The 21,290-nt window shown below is 46.5% G+C and overlaps 1 protein-coding gene across 1 annotated transcript in view; it reads left to right on the plus strand.

The window, feature by feature from the left end:
- Positions 1-21,290, plus strand: part of VILL (villin like) — a 219,245-nt gene that overhangs the window by 42,924 nt on the left and 155,031 nt on the right. The window contains exon 2 of the mRNA XM_063921788.1: positions 17,001-17,076. Within this exon, the coding sequence (XP_063777858.1) occupies positions 17,014-17,076 (63 nt within the window). The 5' untranslated portion in view covers positions 17,001-17,013. The remainder of the gene's footprint in view (positions 1-17,000; positions 17,077-21,290) is intronic.

The raw sequence follows: 21,290 nt of genomic DNA on the forward strand, positions 1-21,290 counted from the left end.
GCTGCTCCTCCATCCTCTGAAGCATATAGAGGGTTGAATTCCACCTCGTTACCACCTCTTGCTTCAGATGATGGCGGGGCAGGTTCAGGAGTGTTTGCTGGTGCTCCAGTCTTCGGCACGTGGTGGCTGAATGCCGAAAGTGGCCCGCAATTCTTCGGGTCACCGACAGCATCTCTTGCACGCCTCTGTTGTTTTTTAAAAATTCTGCGCCACCAAATTCAATGTATGTGCAAAACATGGGAATTTGCCCAGATGTAATGCACGCAAAATATTGGTGGCGTTGTCCGATGTCACAAATCCCCAGGAGAGTCCAATTGGGGTAAGCCATTCTGCGATGATGTTCCTCAATTTCCTTAAGAGGTTGTAAGCTGTGTGCCTCTTATGGAAAGCGGTGATACAAAGCGTAGCCTGTCTAGGAACGAGTTGGCGTTTGCGAGATGCTGCTACTGGTGCCGCCGCTGCTGTTGTTGCTGCGGGAGGCAATACATCTACCCAGTGGGCTGTCACAGTCATATAGTCCTGAGTCTGCCCTGCTCCACTTGTCCACATGTCCGTGGTTAAGTGGACATTGGGTACAACTGCATTTTTTAGGACACTGGTGAGTCTTTTTCTGACGTCTGTGTACATTCTCGGTATCGCCTGCCTAGAGAAGTGGAACCTAGATGGTATTTGGTACCGGGGACACACTACCTCAAGCAATTCTCTAAGTCCCTGTGAATTAACGGTGGATACCGGACACACGTCTAACACCAACACAGCTGCCAAGGCCTGAGTTATCCGCTTTGCAGCAGGATGACTGCTGTGATATTTAATCTTCCTCGAAAAGGACTGTTGGACAGTCAATTGCTTATTGGAAGTAGTACAAGTGGTCTTCTGACTTCCCCTCTGGCATGACGATCGACTCCCAGCAGCAACAACAGCAGCGCCAGCAGCAGTAGGCATTACACTCAAGGATGCATCAGAGAAATCCCAGTCAAGAGAGGACTCGTCAGACTTGCCAGTGACATAGCCTGCAGGACTATTGGCATTCCTGTCTAAGGAGGAAATTGACACTGAGGGAGTTGGTGGTGTGGTTTGCAGGAGCTTGGGTACAAGAGGAAGGGATTTAGTTGTCAGTGGACTGCTTCCGCTGTCACCCAAAGTTTTTGAACTTGTCAATGACTTCTGATGAATGCGCTCCAAGTGACGTATAAGGGAGGATGTTCCTAGGTGGTTAACGTCCTTACCCCTACTTATTACAGCTTGACAAAGGCAACACACGGCTTGACACCTGTTGTCCGCATTTCTGTTAAAATAATTCCACACCGAAGAGGTGATTTTTTTTGTAATTTGACCAGGCATGTCAATGGCCATATTCATCCCACGGACAACAGGTGTCTCCCCGGGTACCTGACTTAAACAAACCAGCTCACCATCAGAATCCTCCTTGTCAATTTCCTCCTCAGCGCCAGCAACACCCATATCCTCATCCTGGTGTACTTCAACAGGGACATCTTCAATTTGACTATCAGGAACTGGACTGTGGGTGCTCCTTCCAGCACTTGCAGGGGGCGTGCAAATGGTGGAAGGTGCCACCTCTTCAGAGCCGTCTTAACAGCAGTGTGGGCCCCTGGGCACAACAATGCATTGGGCCCCCTACCCATGCTCCAGCGGTAGGGGTGGGAGGAGCTATCAGCAGCAGCTTTGATGTCCCGCGGGCAGTAGGGGGTGTTCTATCTTCTGCTCAGCATGTAGGACCAGAAGCAGTGATTTCTGCTAATTACTCCTTTACTGCACAGATGGGCTAAACTGTAGAAGGGGTCATTGTGCTGAATGAAGAAGCCCTGGTACATGACTTCTAGGGTGGTAGGGGGTGTTTAATACGTAGGGTAGGGGTGGCTAGTGGAGTGGACTTAATATCATTTTACGGTGGGAGGGCAGCTTGCTTGACTGCAGATATCTCAAGTTCCTGAAAATATATTTCTTAGCTTTGGAATAAAATACTAGAGAGTTCCACCTTTCAGAAGGTTCTGGGGACTTGGGGATCAGAGTTCAGGAGCCAGAGCAATTCCCCAACGAAAATCTAAAACTGCATATTAGGCATGTGGAGCTGGAGCAGGGACCAGCTGCTTGAAGGCTGATATCTCTGGTTCTGGGCATAGTAGAAACAAGCTGCCAGTGTCCACTAAAAGTGGAGAGTCCCGGCTTTTGGCTTATACCCTTAGAAATACTCAAAGTCAGACAGAACCCGAAATATCTGGCTGGGAAGAGCAATTAACAGGCTTGGATGGGGACCACTGCTTTCAAGTCAGATATCTCTGGTTCCCCAGGGCCTCAGCTATCAGCCTAGGGCCCTTATTCTCTTGGGGCCCTTGGGCAAGAGCCCATTGAGCCCATACGAAAAGACGGCCCTGCACCTCTTCCCGTCCAGTGTTGGGAAGGTCAGGCATCGCAACCGACACAATTGGACTCTCCTTGGAGATTTGTGATTTAGAAGAACGCACAGTTCTTTGCTGTGCTTTTGCCAGCTTAAGTCTTTTCATTTTTCTAGCGGGAGGATGAGTGCTTTCATCCTCATGTGTAGCTGAACCACTAGCCATGAACATAGGCCAGGGCCTCAGCCGTTCCTTGCCACTCCGTGTCATAAATGGCATATTACCAAGTTTACGCTTCTCCTCAGACGCTTTTAATTTTGATTTTTGGGTCATTTTACTGAACTTTTGTTTTTTGGATTTTACATGCTTTCTACTATGACATTGGGCATCGGCCTTGGCAGACGACGTTTGTGGCATTTCATTGTCTCGGCCATGACTAGTGGCAGCAGCTTCAGCACGAGGTGGAAGTGGATCTTGATCTTTCCCTATTTTACCCTCCACATATTTCTTCGCCATTTTTTAATGTGTGGAATTATATGCCAGTAATATATCAATAGCAATGGCCTACTGTACTGTACTATATGTATACTGCTGGTCACCAAAATGCTGCACTGTCCTACTATATACTGCTCACAATAATGCAGCACAGATATGGATAGTATACTTGACACAGAGCTGCAAGATACAGCAATGGCCTACTGTACTGTACTATATGTATACTGCTGGTCACCAAAATGCTGCACTGTCCTACTATATACTGCTCACAATAATGCAGCACAGGTATGGATAGTATACTTGACACAGAGCTGCAAGATACAGCAATGGCCTACTGTAGTGTACTATATGTATACTGCTGGTCACCAAAATGCTGCACTGTCCTTCTATATACTGCTCACAATAATGCAGCACAGATATGGATAATATATTTGACACAGAGCTGCAAGATACAGCAATGGCCTACTGTACTGTACTACATGTATACTGCTGGTCACCAAAATGCTGCCCTGTCCTACTATATACTGCTCACAATAATGCAGCACAGATATGGATAGTATACTTGACACAGAGCTGCAAGATACAGCAATGGCCTACTGTACTGTACTATATGTATACTGCTGGTCACCAAAATGCTGCCCTGTCCTACTATATACTGCTCACAATAATGCAGCACAGATATGGATAGTATACTTGACACAGAGCTGCAAGATACAGCAATGGCCTACTGTACTGTACTACTATAATTATATACTGGTGGTCCCCACAATGCAGCACACTGAGCACAGATATTTTCAGCACACTGAGCACAGATATGGAGCGTTTTCAGGCAGAGAACGTAGATATTTTCAGCACACTGAGCACAGATATTTTCAGCACACTGAGCACAGATATTTGCAGCACACTGAGCACAGATTTCAGGGAGAGAACGCAGCCATGTCCTCTCCGTTCAATCTCCAATGCACGAGTGAAAATGGCGGCGACGCGCGGCTCTTTATATAGAATACGAATCTCGTGAGAATCCGACAGCGGGATGATGACGTTCGGCCGCGTTCGGGTTAACTGAGCAAGGCGGGAAGATCCGAGGCTGCCTCGGAACCGTGTAAAATAGGTGAAGTTCGGGGGGGTTCGGGTCTCAGGGAACCGAACCCGCTCATCTCTATCTAATACATATGGAATAGAACAGTAATTTAAACTGTACATTTATCTGGAGAAGGGGACAGCACAGGTGGAGTTACGCCTAAATGAGTTTGTAAAACATGCCTAAGTTAGAAGTACCTACAGAAGGCAGTGTTGGGAAACCCAAAACCTTCCTATAGTCGAGCAAAAGATCTAAAAAAAACAGTTACTTTTTAGTACATTTTGCCGAATGTTAGTTTCTTATAGCCACAGATCGCAGCAAAGAAATTAAAATTTTCTAGTCTAAAACCCGATACTTAGTAAATATGCCCCTAGTCAGATGACTCATGTGAAACAAAGCAACGTAGAATGGAATTTTCACTGCATTTTGTAAACTGCGGTATTAGAGAACTGGACAAACCGGTAGAAGAGGTTGAGCTGAGTGAATGGAAAGTAATACATTGCCACTGGTGATGTTAGATTACAGGTTCTTCTCTGGACGGTGCATTATGAATACTGCTATGTACAGTAAATGTCTACTAAAACTGACCTGACAACTACACACAGTAAACAGACAATATATACAGTGCTTAAACCTGTGCTACATTTACTAAGTGTACCAGCTGTATATCTTCTTCTATAGGGGCCCAAAAAAATGAGTATCACTCCAATGTATTAAGGAGCAATCGATTGCTTCGACCCTCCATTCCTAACTGCAGCCGCAACCCCCATAAGTTTCTATGGGAGATGTAATGCTTCCATATTTACCTTCACATTCCGGAGATTGGCCCCCAGCTAAGGCCATCTAAAAATGAAATTAGCCTGTTGTAGCCTATGGGCTACATATCGCAAGAATCACAGCAAACCCTTCCTGGTAATGGCCTCCTATACATGAGCTTCAGTGCCGACCGCTCGTGCATAGGAGTCCCGTCACTGAAGCAAGCACATCGTAAGGATGGACTTCTGTCCGGGCCCTTGTCCCTGTGGTTGCGGCTTCATATCTGGCCGATGTATGCACATCCTGCAATGCGATCTTGGGTGCTAAGATGGATAAATGGCCCTCACCATTTCAGATGTCTACATAGTCATATTCTGAGCAGTTGTATACATATGCCTTGTACAGTAAGGTATCTGTGGTGGGTCATTCTGAGGGTGTTATACGCTAATGCATTTGCAGCGGCTGTGTGAAAGTATGCAAATGTGCCTGTCGTTTGGATTTGTATTGAAACGCCCACTGGCGGCTTTGCAAATCCCATTGGCTGCGTACAAAGATGCATCATCCATTGCACATCAGTTGATTATTGACATTCTCAGAGCTATGGTCGCGCAGTATGGCTGCAAGATCTAAAGGGAATATTCTTCTATACTACAGCCATGAAGCCTAGTTACTCCACTGTAAGGAGTTACATGTAACACACTTGTGGTTCTAACTGAAGCTGGATTATAGACAATCGTATTAGTGGCATAGGTTAGATACTGTAATTGTGTTTTGTATATATGTGATATACATGCAGCTTAGGTATTGTTCATAACCGATGAGCCATGGTTGGTGTCCTAGAGATTGTTACTTACAAAACATATTAAGCTTCTGAAATGATTGTCTCACCTATTTGATTCCTGTTGCTGTTCCTGTTCGTTAATAAACAGTAAAAAAGTCAGAGCCGTAGTCACAGATACAGGTCCTGTGTGCAATAGAACTGGAGATCTGGGGAAAAACATACTGTAGGTTGTCTGTTTATATTGTTAAGAACAAGTATAAGATAATTATATGCTAGATTATTCACATTTTCTAAAAAGAAATAAATGTAGATTTTTCTAATATCTTTAAATATCCAAAGGCAAAGTAAACACCTTGTGCTTCAAAAATGAGGAGGTAGGTGCGGCACCTCCTGTTTCTGGCACTAGTGTGTGACATCATGTTCCAGCACCACACTCCCATCATATCACAGACCTGGAGGCGCAGCAGCCAGCTTGTCAGCATCCATTGCTTAGCATTTGGGCGCCAAGTGGAATTTTAAAATAATGCATTGGTAACATTACCTCTCTCTTGGACATACTTGCCTACTCTCCCGGAATGGCCGGGAGGCTCCCAAAAATCGGGTGACCCTCCCGCCCCCCCGGAAGAGCAGGCAAGTCTCCCGATTTGAGGGGTCCCCCCTGCCCATCCTCCCACTTTGTGTGTAAAGTGGGCGGTCCGGGCAGTTGATGACGCGATTCTTGCTGAATCGCATCATCATAGCCACGCCCCCAGTAGTGTAATGCCGGCGATCGCGGCATTTCAGAGCGGGGGGGGGGGGGGGTGGCATAAAGGAGGCGTCACCGTAACCCACCCCCGTTCCACCCTTGCTCCACCCCTGTAACGCCTCCGGCCCACCCCCTCCTTACGTCGCAGTGCTTCCCGGCTCGCCTGTTGAGCTGACCTGGCTGCTCTCTCCCGCAGAGAGCAGCCAGAATGTCGGTAAGTATGCTCTTGGAGTTTCACATGCTCCCTAACCAGGAACTTACTTGGGCTCTGAAACAGCCCTGGCATTCTAGTTTGTGCGCATGAGGAGGGAGTATGGTCACATCTCAAGGCGGCATACTAGGGGTCTGGCTTTGTGGCACTCCCCCATCTCTATCTGTGCCGGGGGTCCAAGTAGAGCGCCATAAGACAGAGCTGCTCAACCAGCTCCTGTCTCTCTCTGTGCTGTGGGCCGGACCGTCCCATCAATCCATCGGCGCTTCTGGCATTTGCCCGTAGTGCCAGATGGCCAATCCAGCCCTGTACCTAACCATTGGTGGCATACCTCACTGCCTAGGTTCACCACCTAATGATAGGACTGACCCTGTCTGGTGCTGCATGGACCTTGGGGTACCAGAATGCCTACCATGACAGAGTCTCCCTTTTACACAGTACGGCAGGCAGAATCCCCTTCTGGTGTTACAGTGCTGTGCAGCTGTGGCCAGCAATGTCCGATCTCACCCCATCCCCACTGACGGAGCTTATACCCACCCCATCCCCACTGCCGGAGCTTATACCCACCCCATCCCCACTGCCGGAGCCCAGACACCTACTCCCCCTGACGGGAAGGTTAAACTGAGCCGCAGGCAATACTGCCCGGTCCCCCCACCCATGCTGCCGCCGCCAGAGTACACAGTGACAGTGAGCCGCGCAGACTATAATGCTCGATCCCCCTCCCCATCACCCCTGTCCGTCGTAGTTACATTCAGCGCTGACAACTCCCTTCCCTTCAGGACACTGAGCCCGCGTCTCAGTTGTTCAGCTACATTCACTCACTGTAATTCTGGCGTCGGGGGTGTCTGGGCTGCAGTATAAGCTCAACACAGTGGGGATGGGGTGGGATCGGGCATTGCTGCCCGTCACTGCACAGCACACCAAAACTAAGGATGTTGCCGGCGGTACTGCGCCCCCAGTGCATATGTGCTGTGTGCAAGGCACCACCGGCACACACCTAGTTATGGCTCTGACTATCACAGCCTCATACCTCCAAACATAGGGGCCTAATTCAGATCTGATCGCAGCAGCAAATTTGTTGGCTAATGGGCAAAAACCATGTGCACTGCAGGGGGGGCAGAAATAACGTTCAGAGACAGGATTGGGTGGGGTGTGTTCAAACTGAAATCTAAATTGCAGTGTAAAAATAAAGCAGCCAGTATTTACCCTGCACAGAAACAAAATAACCCACCCAAATCTAACTCTTTCTGCACGTTATATCTGCCCCCCCCTCCCCCCGCAGTGCACATTGTTTTGCCCGTTAGCTAACAAATTTGCTGCTGCTATCAGATCTGAATTGGACCCATGATCCATCTCATACAGGATACAGGAGTCTGCTCGTATTTTCCTGCTTATAGCTGCACAGAATGAATCAGAGCTGAATTAATGAATTGTTGTTTACAAATAAAACTCTAGCACCAATCATACGGTTCTCTCCAGGTTAGCTCATTGGAGGAATTTGTCGCAGCCGAGCGAACGGGTCCTTACTGCGCATGCGCCGGCGCCATAGTGCGCCAGCGCATGCCAGACGGCCGAAGGCCGTTGCAGGACTGCGATCACCTCTGCCTGATTGACAGGCAGAGCCAATCGCTGGGCGGGAGGGGGCAGAACGGCGGCATTTGGCCGCCGTTTCGTGGGAGCGGTCCGGCCAACGCAGGCGTGGCCGGACCAAACGGGGGGCGGGCCGCAGCGGCTGCGTGATGTCACACGCAGCCGCAGCGGGCCGGGGAGCGATGAGTATCTCTGGCCAGCACGCAAAAGCTGCGCTGGCCGGGAGGTACTCTTGAAGTGCGAAGGCATAGCTGCTGTGCGATGCCATTCACTTCTGCGGGGGGGCCGGCACTGACATGCGGGGCGGACTAGCCCTGTGCTGGGTGTCCCCCCGCATGTCAGTGTGAATAATCGTAGCTGTGCTAAATTTAGCACAGCTACGATCAACTCGGAATGACCCCCAATGTGTACAAGGCAAAACAGATCATCTTGGCAGGTAAACAGCCTGGAAATGAACACAGTAATTTGCAATGAGTTAAAACATGAATGATGAGACAGTTGCTCTTTGCTGGAATCACTGTGTTTGTATTGGATATTATTGGATTGCGAAGCACTATAAACAGGTCTCACCTGAAAGTATCACTCTACAGTACCTGAATTAATAGTGAATTCAGCCTTTGTGAGGAGAGGACAGGCCACCTGCCAGGCAACAAATAATACAATATATGCAGCCACGTACTTCGCTGACTTCCTGCCAATGCAGGGAATAAGAGATGAGATTTATCGTGTTAACCTTTTACCTGCCATCATAGGAGCCAGTGGCAGCCTGAGTACACCCAGTATTTGTGCTGACACAGCCACTATCCTTACCATCAATACATAAGTGACGTTTTCACCTCTCATTGAGACATCTAGAAGTATTAGTAGAATATGAAGAGAATAAACATATTTGCAAATGGGGTAGTTATAAACCAATGCAATGAGTGAAATAATATGAGACAATGTAGTACTCAAGGTAAACCATATGGATATTATTAGTTACCGAGGAGAGGAGTTATGTTACCACATACAGGCATGATGTTCCCGGCCAAGTGCTTTTATATTTGTTACAGAAAACTGAGGTGATAGGGTACTTGTTTCCTAAACAACACAGAACTATTATACGGGTGCGAGCCACATTCTAGAGCTTCATACTTGAGTTCTGCTTAGAGAAGTGAGGGACTGTAATGTTGGCTGGCTCTCTGAGCTTGAAGTACTGAGTTGCACACAGCAGAGTATCAGACAGGAAGTGGTCCAGATAAATGAGGGGATTTAAAGCAGAGCCGTAACTAGGTGTGTGCCGCCGGTGCCTTGTACACAGCGCATATGCACTGTGGGCACAGTACCGCCGGCAACCCCTGTAGTTTCGGTGTGCTGTGCAGTGGCGGGCAGCAATGCCCGATCCCACCCCATCCCCACTGCCTTGAGCTTATATTGCAGCCCAGACACCCCTTCCCCCGCTGACGGGAGGTTAAACTGAACGGCAGACAACACTGCCTGATCCCCCACCCATGCTGCCATCGCCGGAGTACACAGTGACAGTGAGCCGTGCAGACTATTATGCTCGATCACCCTCCCCATCACCTCTGTCCGTCGGAGTTACATTCAGCGCAGACAACTCCCTTCCCTTCAGGACAGTGAGCCCGCAGCTCAGTTGTTCGGCTGCATTCACTCACTGTAACTCTGGTGGCATTATATATTCCGCGCGGCTCGCTGTATACTCCGGCAGCGGGGGTGGGGGGATCGGGCAGTATTGTCCGCGGATCAGATTACCCTACCATCAGGGGGATGGGGTGTCTGGGCTGCAGTATATAATATCCGATCCCCACTGCCAGAGTTACAGTGAGTGAATGCAGCCGAACAACTGAGACACGGGCTCAGTGTCCTGAAGGGAAGGGAGTTGTCAGCGCTGAATGTAACTACGACGGACAGGGGTGATGGGGAAGGCGATCGAGTATTATGGTCTGAACGGCTCACTGTCACTACGTACTCCGGTGGCGGCAGCATGGGTGGGGAGATCGGGCAGTATTGCCCGCAGCTCAGTTTAACCTTCCTGTCAGGGGGAGGGGGTGTCTGGGCTCCAGCCGTGGGGATGGGGTGGGTATAAGCTCCGGCAGTGGGGATGGGGTGTGTATAAGCTCCAGCAGTAGGGATGGGGTGGGATCGGGCATTGCTGGCTACAGCTGCACAGCACTGTAACACCAGAAGGGCACTCTGCCTGCTGTACTGTGTAAAAGGGGACTCTACCTGGAGTAATGTGTAAATGGGATTCTACCTGGAGTAATGTGTAAATGGGACTCTACCTGGCGCAATATGTGGCAGGGACTCTACTTGCCGCAATGTGTAAAAGGGGCTGTACCTAGTGCAATGTGTGTAAGTGGTGCTACTGTGCAGCATAAAATGAATAATGGAAACTTCTGTACAGCGTAATATGAATTGGTATTATTTTGTTATCTTCCCCATGAAGCCATCACCCCTATATTTTTAGCGCGCGCCTATGGTGTGCACTGGTCCTGTTTTGTATGTGATATGGGGGGGGGGTGCAGATGTTGTTTCTTGCGCACAGCGCTACAATGTCTAGTTACGGTACTGATTTAAAGGCATCTCTCCGTAGAAACAGTGGGGCTCCTTAACATCTATTAGCTAATCATGGTTAGGTTAATGAATGGTACTGGAAAACAAGAAGGAAAGATGGTGAAATTATGTTCAAAGAAAATAAAAATATCTCCAGGCCAACTGCACTCTCAGTTTTAACACAAATTAATAGAATAGCACAAATTAACAATACAGAAACATGTTAGGACCTATTCATCATGTTAATTATCGAGGGCTGGATGGCCACTGATAATTAAGTATCCATCTCACTGCGAGTAGCAGTGGATACAAAAAAACTCTGTAGCAATTCAGCAACATTGCTGCGGTGCAGAGACAGCTGATCCGAAGATTTTCCCGCAATTCCTATCACCGCTACTTTAGCACTGCTGAGTCTGACTAGTGAACTGGGGTTCCAAAAGCGCACAAGAAGCCTGCGTCCAGTGGAAGAAGTCGAACATGGACAGAGAGATCCGATCGGATCCCTTTTTGCAACCGCAGGACCTCCTTCCCATAGGACGGAGCGGGGGTGCGGGAACAAACGCCATCTGAAGATGGTGAGAGGTTCCCACTATCAAGCTCTGAAAATGTAGTATTTTTAAAGCTTGATGAATTAGGTCCTTATACTAGTGTATCGGGACAGCAGACCATGGGCCTAATTCAGACCTGATCGCTCCACTGCAAATTTGCAGAGGTCTGCGATCAGATAGTCGCCACCCAGCCAGTACCCATACAGCTAATGCCAGTATCCATACAGCTAATGCCAGTATCCGTACAGCTAATGCGAGTCCCATACAGCTAATGCCAGTATCCGCACAGCTAAAGCCAGTATCTGTACAGCTAATGTCAGTACCCGCACAGCTAAAGCCAGTATCCGTACAGGTAATGCGAGTACCCATACAGTTAATGCCAGTACCCATACAGCTAATGCCAGTATCCGTACAGCTAATTCGAGTACCCATACAGCTAATGCCAGTATCCGTACAGCTAATGCGAGTACCCGTACAGCTAATGCGAATACCCATACAGCTAATGCGAGTACCCGTACAGCTAATGCGAATACCCATACAGCTAATGCGAGTACCCATACAGCTAATGCCAGTATCCGTACACCTAATGCCAGTATCCGTACAGCTAATGCGAGTACCCATACAGCTAATGCGAGTACCCATACAGCTAATGCCAGTACCCATACAGCTATAGCCAGTATCCGTACAGCTAATGCCAGTACCCATAGAGCTAATGCCAGTATCCATACAGCTACATACATCTTGCCTCAATACGCCATGCAGCAGGAGATGCCTGGCGTGAGTCAGTTGGCAGCTCTGGTAATGTTGGGTGGCTTTTTTTTTAATGAAAATGCATCTTATTTAAATTACTATTGACAACGATGCGCTAGCATCTTCTGCTGATTAAAATGATATGCAGCTTGCCTATATTCTGTGTGCGATTGTGACTGTATCTGTATACGAAATGCTATGTTACAGTGATTTCCAGGAATACACCGTAACGTAGCATTTCGTATGCAGATACAGCCGCAGTCACACACAGAATATAGGCATGCCGCATATCATTTTAATCAGCAGAAGCTGCTTGTGCCACTAGGCATACCAAATGTCCTCGGCATTTGCCTAGTTTGCCTACGCCTAGGGCCATTCCTGTCTCTCCTACTCCTCAGTCCGGTCTCCGGCGGCAGTGCAGGTATCTTAAATCAGGTAGCACAGAGATTTTCAACCTTTTACAGCTCGCAGCGCACTGAACAAGATTTAAATATGGCCAAGGCACACTCAAATATAATGGTGATGCATGGTGCAGTTGCATGTCCTAGGATGTCATGTCGCAGCTTCTCCATAGGTAACGCCTGAGCCACATATGAGAAAGCCAGAGGAGCCCAACACTGCCCGGGCCCAAAATTAGAACTGGCTCTGCAACCACTAAACCCACCAGTATTGATCGTTCCAGGGACTCAGTAGCGGCAGCACACTGGCGAGCCTGGCTCTACTTCTATGGCGGCACACCTGGAGACTGCTCAGGGCACACTAGTGTGCCACGGCACAGTGGTTGAAAAACACTGCTGTAGCATATGCAGAATCAGACCAATCAGATTATGTTTATGCTTGTCACAGCTTTACTCATGTTTTTTTTTTATAATTTTGTCCTTAAATGATCTTACCACTGAAACACTGTCTGTAACAGTAATAAACAACAGTAGAAATTGGGTTCATATAAAGTCTTACATAGCCAAAGATAAATAAGGAAACCCTATAATAAAAATCTATACATATAAGAAAACTGTAAGGGTTGTGTCTGTACATAGACATTTTTTTGGGGGAGAATTATACTTGTAAGGATGGTTTATGGACAATCGAGACAAAAAAAAAAGTTAAATTTAGGGCCAAATGTAATAGAGTGAGAGTTTCAAAAAGTGAGAGATTTGGTAAGGTTTTTCAGGTTTTTTTTTAAAGTAGCAATCATTTACACAGCAAGATCAACCTGCTTTTTGATTGTCACTTTAAAGAAAACTGCAAAACCTTACCAAATCTCTCACTTTTTGAAACTCTCACTCTATTACATTTGGCCCTAAGTCTGTCTGGCTGTACATTCTGGCATCACACAAAAACTACTGTATGAATTTATATTGCATTTTCACTATTGTATAGCTTAGTGACCTAGAAAAGGACGGAGGTATGTATGATCTCGATCTGACATCAGGGAGAGGAACAATAAATAAAAAAACAGATGCTTGCAGTGTGCAGGCTCCTCAAGTCCAAAAGGGATGTGGTTATGTGACCGGCGGTCACAATACCAGCACCAGCATCTCGAACACTGACTAGCCCGCCGGTTGGCATGCTGACCGATAGGGACTATTTCCATAGAGTGTGAATAGGACCTGTGGCGTGCCCGCTGCGTGGCAAGCGCAGCGATCCCACAGGGGGCTTTGTTGCACTAATCCCCCCCCCCCCCCGTTGGCCATCTGACTGATGGGATCCCAGTGTCGGTATGGTGACCACCAGTCTCCCAACCGCCAGTCACCCCATACCAACCCACCCAAAATGACTATACAGTATGAGTGGAATTATTAAACTCCCTTAGTGCAGCTGGACTTCCAGCGTATAGCACTGCACTCACAGTTGGTGTTCCGGTCATGCTTCTGCGGAACTTGACTCTGCCCAGGTTATACAACAGAACCCGACTTAATGCATACTTGCCTACTTTTGAAAAAAGCATTTCAGGGAGATGTGAAAGTAACACCTATCAGTGCGGACGTGTACTGCTACATCTGAGAGGTGTGTCATAAAAATTACTTACATCCAAATGTAAATGAGCCCCCAAGTTAGTAAGATCTACTTGTTGAAGAAAAGACACTTATATTTTTGCAGAATTTGTTTGTGTATTGTGCTTTACAAGAGGTTCCATATATTGTAGGTGGCCACAAGAAGCTATTTAAAATGCATGTAGCCATAGGGATCATTGTGCCTTATAACTAGAGATGAGCGGATTCGGTTTTACTCGGTTTTACTCGGTTCTCAAAACGGCATCTTATTGGCTCACGGATGTCACGTGTTTTGAATAGCCAATAAGATGCCGTTTTGAGAACCGAGTAAAACCGAATCCGCTCATCTCTACTTATAACCACACCGCACTTATGTTCCCATTTGAATGTATGTATCTATGATATATTTTTTACCCCAAGAATGTAACAGCTGCATAATAGGGTTAAGGTGCATTCAGGGAAATTGCTGGACTATTCACGGAGTCAGAGAGATTGCTGCTATTTCAGGGAGTCTCCTGCAGAATAAGGGAGGGTATTCAAGTATGGCGAGAGAGTAGGGAGAGGGTCAGGTCAGAGAGATTTGTATCTCATCAGCATAGAGGAGGCATTGAAGGACAATGTAGCTGTACTACCAAGAGAAAGTGTACAGGAGGAGGGCATCTCTTTTCATTACTGCATACCTCCCAACTGTCCCGATTTTCGCGGGACAGTCCCGTTTTTTGGGGACTGCCCCGCTGTCCCACCTGCGGGTCTCAGTGTCCCGCGGTGTGGGGGATGGAGGGGGCAGTAGGGAGGCTCATGCACTCGCTGCCCTGCTTAGCAGAGCAGCGGTGAATAGACGTCTATTCACTGGAGTCAGAGGGAGAGGGGGCATGCCAGCGGCTCTCAGAGTGCTGGGCATGCCCCCTCAATGACGAAAACAGGGGGCATGGCTCGTGATCACGGGTCCTCCATGAAGCTACGCCCCTTTTCTTAGGCCACGCCCTTTTCGGGAGTGCGCGCGGCTTCGCCACGTGTGTGTTCCTCTTTAGAAAAATGAAAAGTTTGGAGGTATGTTACTGGGCGGCTGCTTCACTTGTTAACATCAGCAGTTCTGTAGCCTAAACAATCACAATTGCCTTTGCATACAAACATGAATTAGGCCACAGTGTGGCTCACTATTCAATATGTCTGCAATAAATACTGCTGCACTGTACTGCCTGTCTACACCTCACATTGTATCCCTTATTACCCTGTGGTATGATTGCATCGTCTATGGATTTGAATATATTCAAAAAGGTTTCCTACAGCTCACATTACAGTGCGCTAAGGCATGTATTATACGGAATACTTGAGATTAGGAAATCATTTAGAGTTGAATGCGCAGTTGTGCAGACAAGACGTATATGTGTAAACTGCATAAATGCACAACAGTGTGCTCACATATTTAAAGGTAGAAGTGTCTTACAAACCTGCGCAGGACTAATCCACACTTAGATACGACCAATCAAGATATGATTTAAATGTACTTTTAAGTCTACATTGTTGCATAGTAGACATGTCATTACTGATCAATTAAAATGTTTTTAGAAAATAAATAATTTATATTGGAAGCCAACATTACCAACTTCCTGGTCCCAGAGGTCAATCCAGTAGCAGCACTCCTAGCCTGGTCTGGTTACAGCTGCCGTGGAGTTCTCTCAGTGCACCCATCATAATATGAAACCCCACTGCATTCTTTTTGTGTTCTACTTTCCTTTAGTAATCCAGGGGTTAAACCCAGTGATGTGCGGTCAGGTGAGGCAGAGCCTCTTCTGTCATACTCCATATACTCCAGAGTTTTGAATATAAAAGTCAGGGCCGTAAGTAGCTATGGGTGCCTGGCACACAGTGCAAAAACTCTGTGAGTGCAGGACCGCCGGCAAAACAGGCAGGACTGCAACGCTGACCACCGCCGATAGCTGCAGATCCCCCCCTCTGGCCACAGCGCTTCCAGAACAAAACATAATGGTACAAGTAGCCGTAACTGGCTGGAGGCAGTACTAGTAGACTCCGCCCCTGGTGTGATGTCAGCGGCTCTATCCTCTATTCACTCCTCAGGTTTCACTGAATAGGCGGTGCGTGTGCAGTCAGCGACACTGCCCTGAAGTTGAAGACCCATGGTGTAGTTGAACATAGGCCTGGAGAAAAATGGGAGGAGGTCACCGTCCAGCGCTACAATGTCTAGTTACGGCACTGATAAAAGTTATATGAAAAAATACAAAGAAGACATTATAAATAACTTATTTGTATTACTGGGGCTGTTTTACCGGCGGCAGGGATCCCGACGGTCAGCATCCCTTCGGGGAGGGGGGCAAGCGCAACGTAGCCCTTTGCGGGCTTGCTGTGCTCGCCATGCTGCGGGCTCGGTGGCGAGCTGGGCTCGCCACAGGTTCGTGGACACCCACGAGCAGGAATAGTCCCTTCTAGTCGGCATGTCGACTGTCGGTCTTTTGAGTGTTAGGGATGCAGGGGGAGTTATTGCGACTGTCGGTCTCTTGACCGTCGGTCACATAACTAATCCCATATTACTATATTTTTAGAGTCAAAACTCTGGAGTATACTGGACTATGACAGGTGAGGCCCTGCCTCCTCTGTCTACTTTGTCCGCACATCACTGATGAAAACTCATTAAATTTCCAGCAGTATATACTGCTGCACATTTGTATAATGCCCACAGGTTCATACTGCATATGTGAGTGTAAATCTGGCTCTGATACTAGCCAGTGCCTCCCCAGCCATTTACCTCACCGCACATTCCCCCCCCAAATCATGTAGTATGGTAAGAGTCACAACATAAATGACTGTCCAATATTCTGTCAGAATGGATTTGACTGGCTAGAGGGCCATGGGGGGCATGAAAAAAAGTCATAGTGTTAGCAAAGTCAATTTATCAATTAAGACTCACAACAGGAGATTGTGGTTCTTTTATTGGAATGAAATAACACCAATAACACCATATACATGTACAGTACAGTATGCATGTGCAGTACTGTACAGTGTACAGCACAAACATTTACATACTGTACTGTATGTCCAACACAAATTGAGTCCTAAATGTTTGTCATTAATAAAGGGAAATACATAGGGTTTCAACATATTTTTCTCAATCCATGTCTTACAGCCTCTCCGCCAAAATGAGCATGCAACTGCTTGATAACATCAGTAGGAAGCCTGGCCTGCAGATATGGTCCATCGAGGTAAGACTTTCTCTTCCATTTATGGTTCCTGTTGAATGAGAAATCATCCACATTAATGTAACATGAAGTTTCATTGATTCTGCTTTCTCCTGATGATTTTGTGTTAGGTTTACCTTGCTTCTTTGGCTATCTGAGGCAACCAAGTACTGCTGCGTACATTGGGCCGTGTTATGATGTTTACCTGAAAACATCCAGGTTTTGCCCTGTTTATTTATTTATTACCAGTTATTTATATAGCGCACACATATTACGCAGTGCTTTACAGAGAATATTTGCCCATTCACTTCAGTCCCTGCCCCAGTGGAACTTTCCGGAGGAAACCCACGCATGTACGGAGAGACTATACAAACTCCATACAGTTAGGGCCATGGTAGGAATCGAACCCATGACCTCAGTGCTGGGAGGTAGTAATGCTAACCATTACACAATCCGTACTGCCTTGTTGTTTCTGAATGGTGTGCCTCAGGAGACACCTCAGCAGACTGGGGAATGTGGGTGACAACAACCTGTTTCCGTGACATGATGTTATCACTGTACACCCTATTACGATTGGAGAATAGGAATATTCGATACACCAAATTCTGCGCAGTTAGAGTTTATTTTATCAGCCTTAGTGAACCTTGGAGACGAGCACTTGGTTTCCCATTTAGCATGAATAATTTCTACGGGTAGGCTCACTGATGGGCGCTTAAAAACCGCAGATTTCTCATAGAGAAAACAACTTTTTATATTATAAAAAGTATTTATTCTGATAAAAAAAACATACATAATAAAATATTGTCACAATTAGAATAGTGGAAACATGAATCAAAAGACATTAACAATCGAACTGATTTGTAAATAATTCATGCAATATTTATCACTAACCCCACCCCCAGTTCAGTGTCAGGGCAGCAGGAAGTTCAGCACAGTGTCCTGTGTGCAGATATGCCCCTGTTTACACCGCCCCTTAATCCGGGTCCACCCTGGGACCAGCCCTGCAAGGTACCCAGGTTGGAACCAGGTTAACCCTTTTCCATGACCCGGGTTATCACGGCAATAACCCAGGTTTTAGCAGCTGTGGAAAAGGGATAGTAAAGGACATCTCCCATTAATCGTTACATACTAAGACAAGTAAAGTGAGGAAGACTAGTTTATAGGTTACATTATTTCTTGCTGAAGTGCCCATATGGATACAGCTAATGTCCAAGCTTACATTGGGCAACTCTCAAAGATTTGAAATCTGTTGAATGGGTCATAAGTTTTGCCTGGATAACAGTAACTGCTAAACATTACAGAGGGTTTATGTTTCCTCTTTAGTTACATATATTATTTCTTCAACAGAGAAAGAGGATAATCATTCTAATGGGTCCCAGGAAGCAGTTTCTGCAGAAGCTAAAATAGGATTTTATCTCATTGGTTGTGTTGTTATTATCCATGCACTCATCAATCATTGATTACAGTTCTTTCCCATTATTCTGGTGACCCTAAAAAACATAATCTTTGTTCATTTTTCATCCAGTGTTATCAAACAGAGAAAAACTAACCAGGTAATCAGGAATTATTAGGAGCTAATGGGTCTATTTACAAAGCCTTGAACGGAGATAAAGTGGACGGAGATAATATACCAGCCAATAAGCTCCTAACTACCATGTCACAGGTTGGGTTTGAAAACTGACAGGAGCTTGTTGGCTGGTACTTTATCTCTGTCCACTTTATCTCCGTCTAAGGCTTAGTAAATAGACCCCTAATACCGCTTTCACACCGCAGCTTGAACCCGGTAAATTGCCGATTTTTAAGGCTTCCTAAACGGTTCGAGCTGCGATGTGAAAGAGTCACCTTCAATTTACCGTTTTCAAAATACCTGTATTTTGAAACTGTAAAATTGCAGGGTCCTACCCGTTTCAGACCTGTTTTATTGTGCAGTGTGAAAGGGTCTGAAACGGTATTTGCAAGCCCCAGAAGGTGATAGGCTGTCTCCATGTGTGATCTCACCAGGCAGAAGCAGAAAATAAAACATTTAAAATGACAACTACTGTTTTGTATGGCTGAAACGGGTTAAATGTGAAAGGTACCAAAACGGTAATGAAATGGTAATATACTGGTTACAAAATGCGATGTGAAGGGGGTTTAACTGCTCAGACCCATTTTAAGAACCGTTTAAAGAACCATTTCAAAAGCAGGTTTTGCGATGTGAAAGCAGCATAAGTGAGCATTTGAAATATGATGCTGCTAAGCAGAGTATTCCCACACTCAGTCACTGTGTATGCACTCCGTAACTGGACCCTCTTTATCAAAAAATATGTTCTACAGTAGCCCCAAAAAGCAACATTCATTCTCACCACATAGCACGCCAATAATTTTTTTTTTCTTTCTCAGGGCTATTTATCAATAGCATGACAGCAGTTTACATACAAGACCTTCCCAGCTAAGATCTGGGCAGTAAAGTGATAGCTAACGCCAGCACCTGGATTATTGTGCACCACACTATAAAAAAGATATCTTGGAACTCGAAAGGGTTCAGAGGCGAGCCACCAAACTGGTTAAGGGGGTAAAGGGGGGTACTGACGAGGGAGATGTGTGCTGAGCAATCTTAACACAGACCGCTCAGCACACATCTCTCCCCCCTCTCAGCACAGAGGGGACGGACGGGGGGCCGCTCACTTCACACAGCGGTGGAGAGAGCGACCCGCTAGATTGAGTCTGCATGCAGGCTCAATCTAGCACCGGCGATAGCGATGCGCGGCCCTATCGCTGGGGGTCATACACACGGCAGATCCATGTTTAAAATCTAAGCAATCTAGTCAGATTGCTTAGATTTTAAACACGGATCTCTCCATGTGTACCCCCCTTTAGAGACTAACAAGTTTAGATTTGTTTACATTGGAAATGAGGAGGCTCAGAGGGAGGACATTATTAACATTTATGAATACATTAAGGGACAATACAAGGACTTATCAGATGATCTGTTTATCAAAAAAAACGCTACACGGGACACGAGGACACCCCCTGAGGTTAGAAGAAAAAAAAATTCATACACAACGGAGGAAAGGGTTCATCACAGTAAGAGCAATAAAGATCTGGAATTCCCTTCCAGAGGAGGTAGTAATGGTGGACTCACTAAATAAGTTCAAAAATGGATTAGATAAATTCCTAACTGATAGATGCTGTAGCCCTGGATATTTCTAAGTGTTTTATAATTTCTAATACAGGTTGAATTCGATGGACATCTTGTCTTTTTTCAACCTCACCAACTATGTAACTATGTAACTACTATGTAACTATGTAACGTCAAGCACTGGGCACAGGTGCAAAAATATGCTTTGGATCTCCTCCTCTACCCCCACCCCAGTTCACAATATGCCACATGGCAGTAGGTAACAGGGAGAGGCAGAAAGTGACAGGGAGAGTAACAGAGAGAGAAAGTCAGAGAGAGCAAGGAGAGGTAGAGGGTGACAGGGAGAGTCAGTGGATGATGGATGACGGGGGAGGCAGAGAGTGACAGAGAGGGACAGTGGGTGGCAAGGAGAGGTAGAGAGTGACAGGGAGAATCAGTGGGTGACAGGGGAGCAGAGAGTGACAGAGAGAGGTAGAGGGTAACGACACTGGACCATTCATCAGACATTTCTCAAAATAGTCAGGTGGCAGGCAAGGGAAAAACTCATTACTGGTCTGGGCAGCAGTGGGCCCCTCAGTTCCCTGGGGCCCTGGTGCAATGCACCTGCTGCACCAATGGTAGTTCCGCCCCAGCTAACGCTATCACTACACTGGCTTTTCTGTCACTGAGCATGTGAGGTCATAAAACCGTGTATGTGCACTAAGAAATAGCTGCTATGGAGGGACTGTGAGATAGATCACAAGCCAGGGGCGTTTTAACAGAGGAGGGGGTCCCATGTGCAGACTCTGGCTGGGCCCCCTCCTCTTCACGGCACAGTAGACTATCCGAAAAACATTAAGGAATTGTCAGCATTTTTATGCTTATATTAGGTTAAGAACGTCTATTTAAAATATATACAACATGATTTTGTAACAAAAAAACATACAGTATATATATTTTATATAAACATCAGTAAGACATCGTTAGTCGAGATTTTGGAGCATCGATGATCAGATAATCGCAAAGTTATATTTTCCTGGCGGCTGTTCCTCTCTGCAGCTGCCGTTGTACACAGGGAAGGTTAGGGCTGCAAGTTTTAAATTTCCCAAGTGGCTGCTAATTAATCACTGCAGCCGCG

The sequence above is a fragment of the Pseudophryne corroboree genome, chromosome 5 (assembly GCF_028390025.1).
Source record: "Pseudophryne corroboree isolate aPseCor3 chromosome 5, aPseCor3.hap2, whole genome shotgun sequence".
NCBI lineage: Eukaryota > Metazoa > Chordata > Amphibia > Anura > Myobatrachidae > Pseudophryne > Pseudophryne corroboree.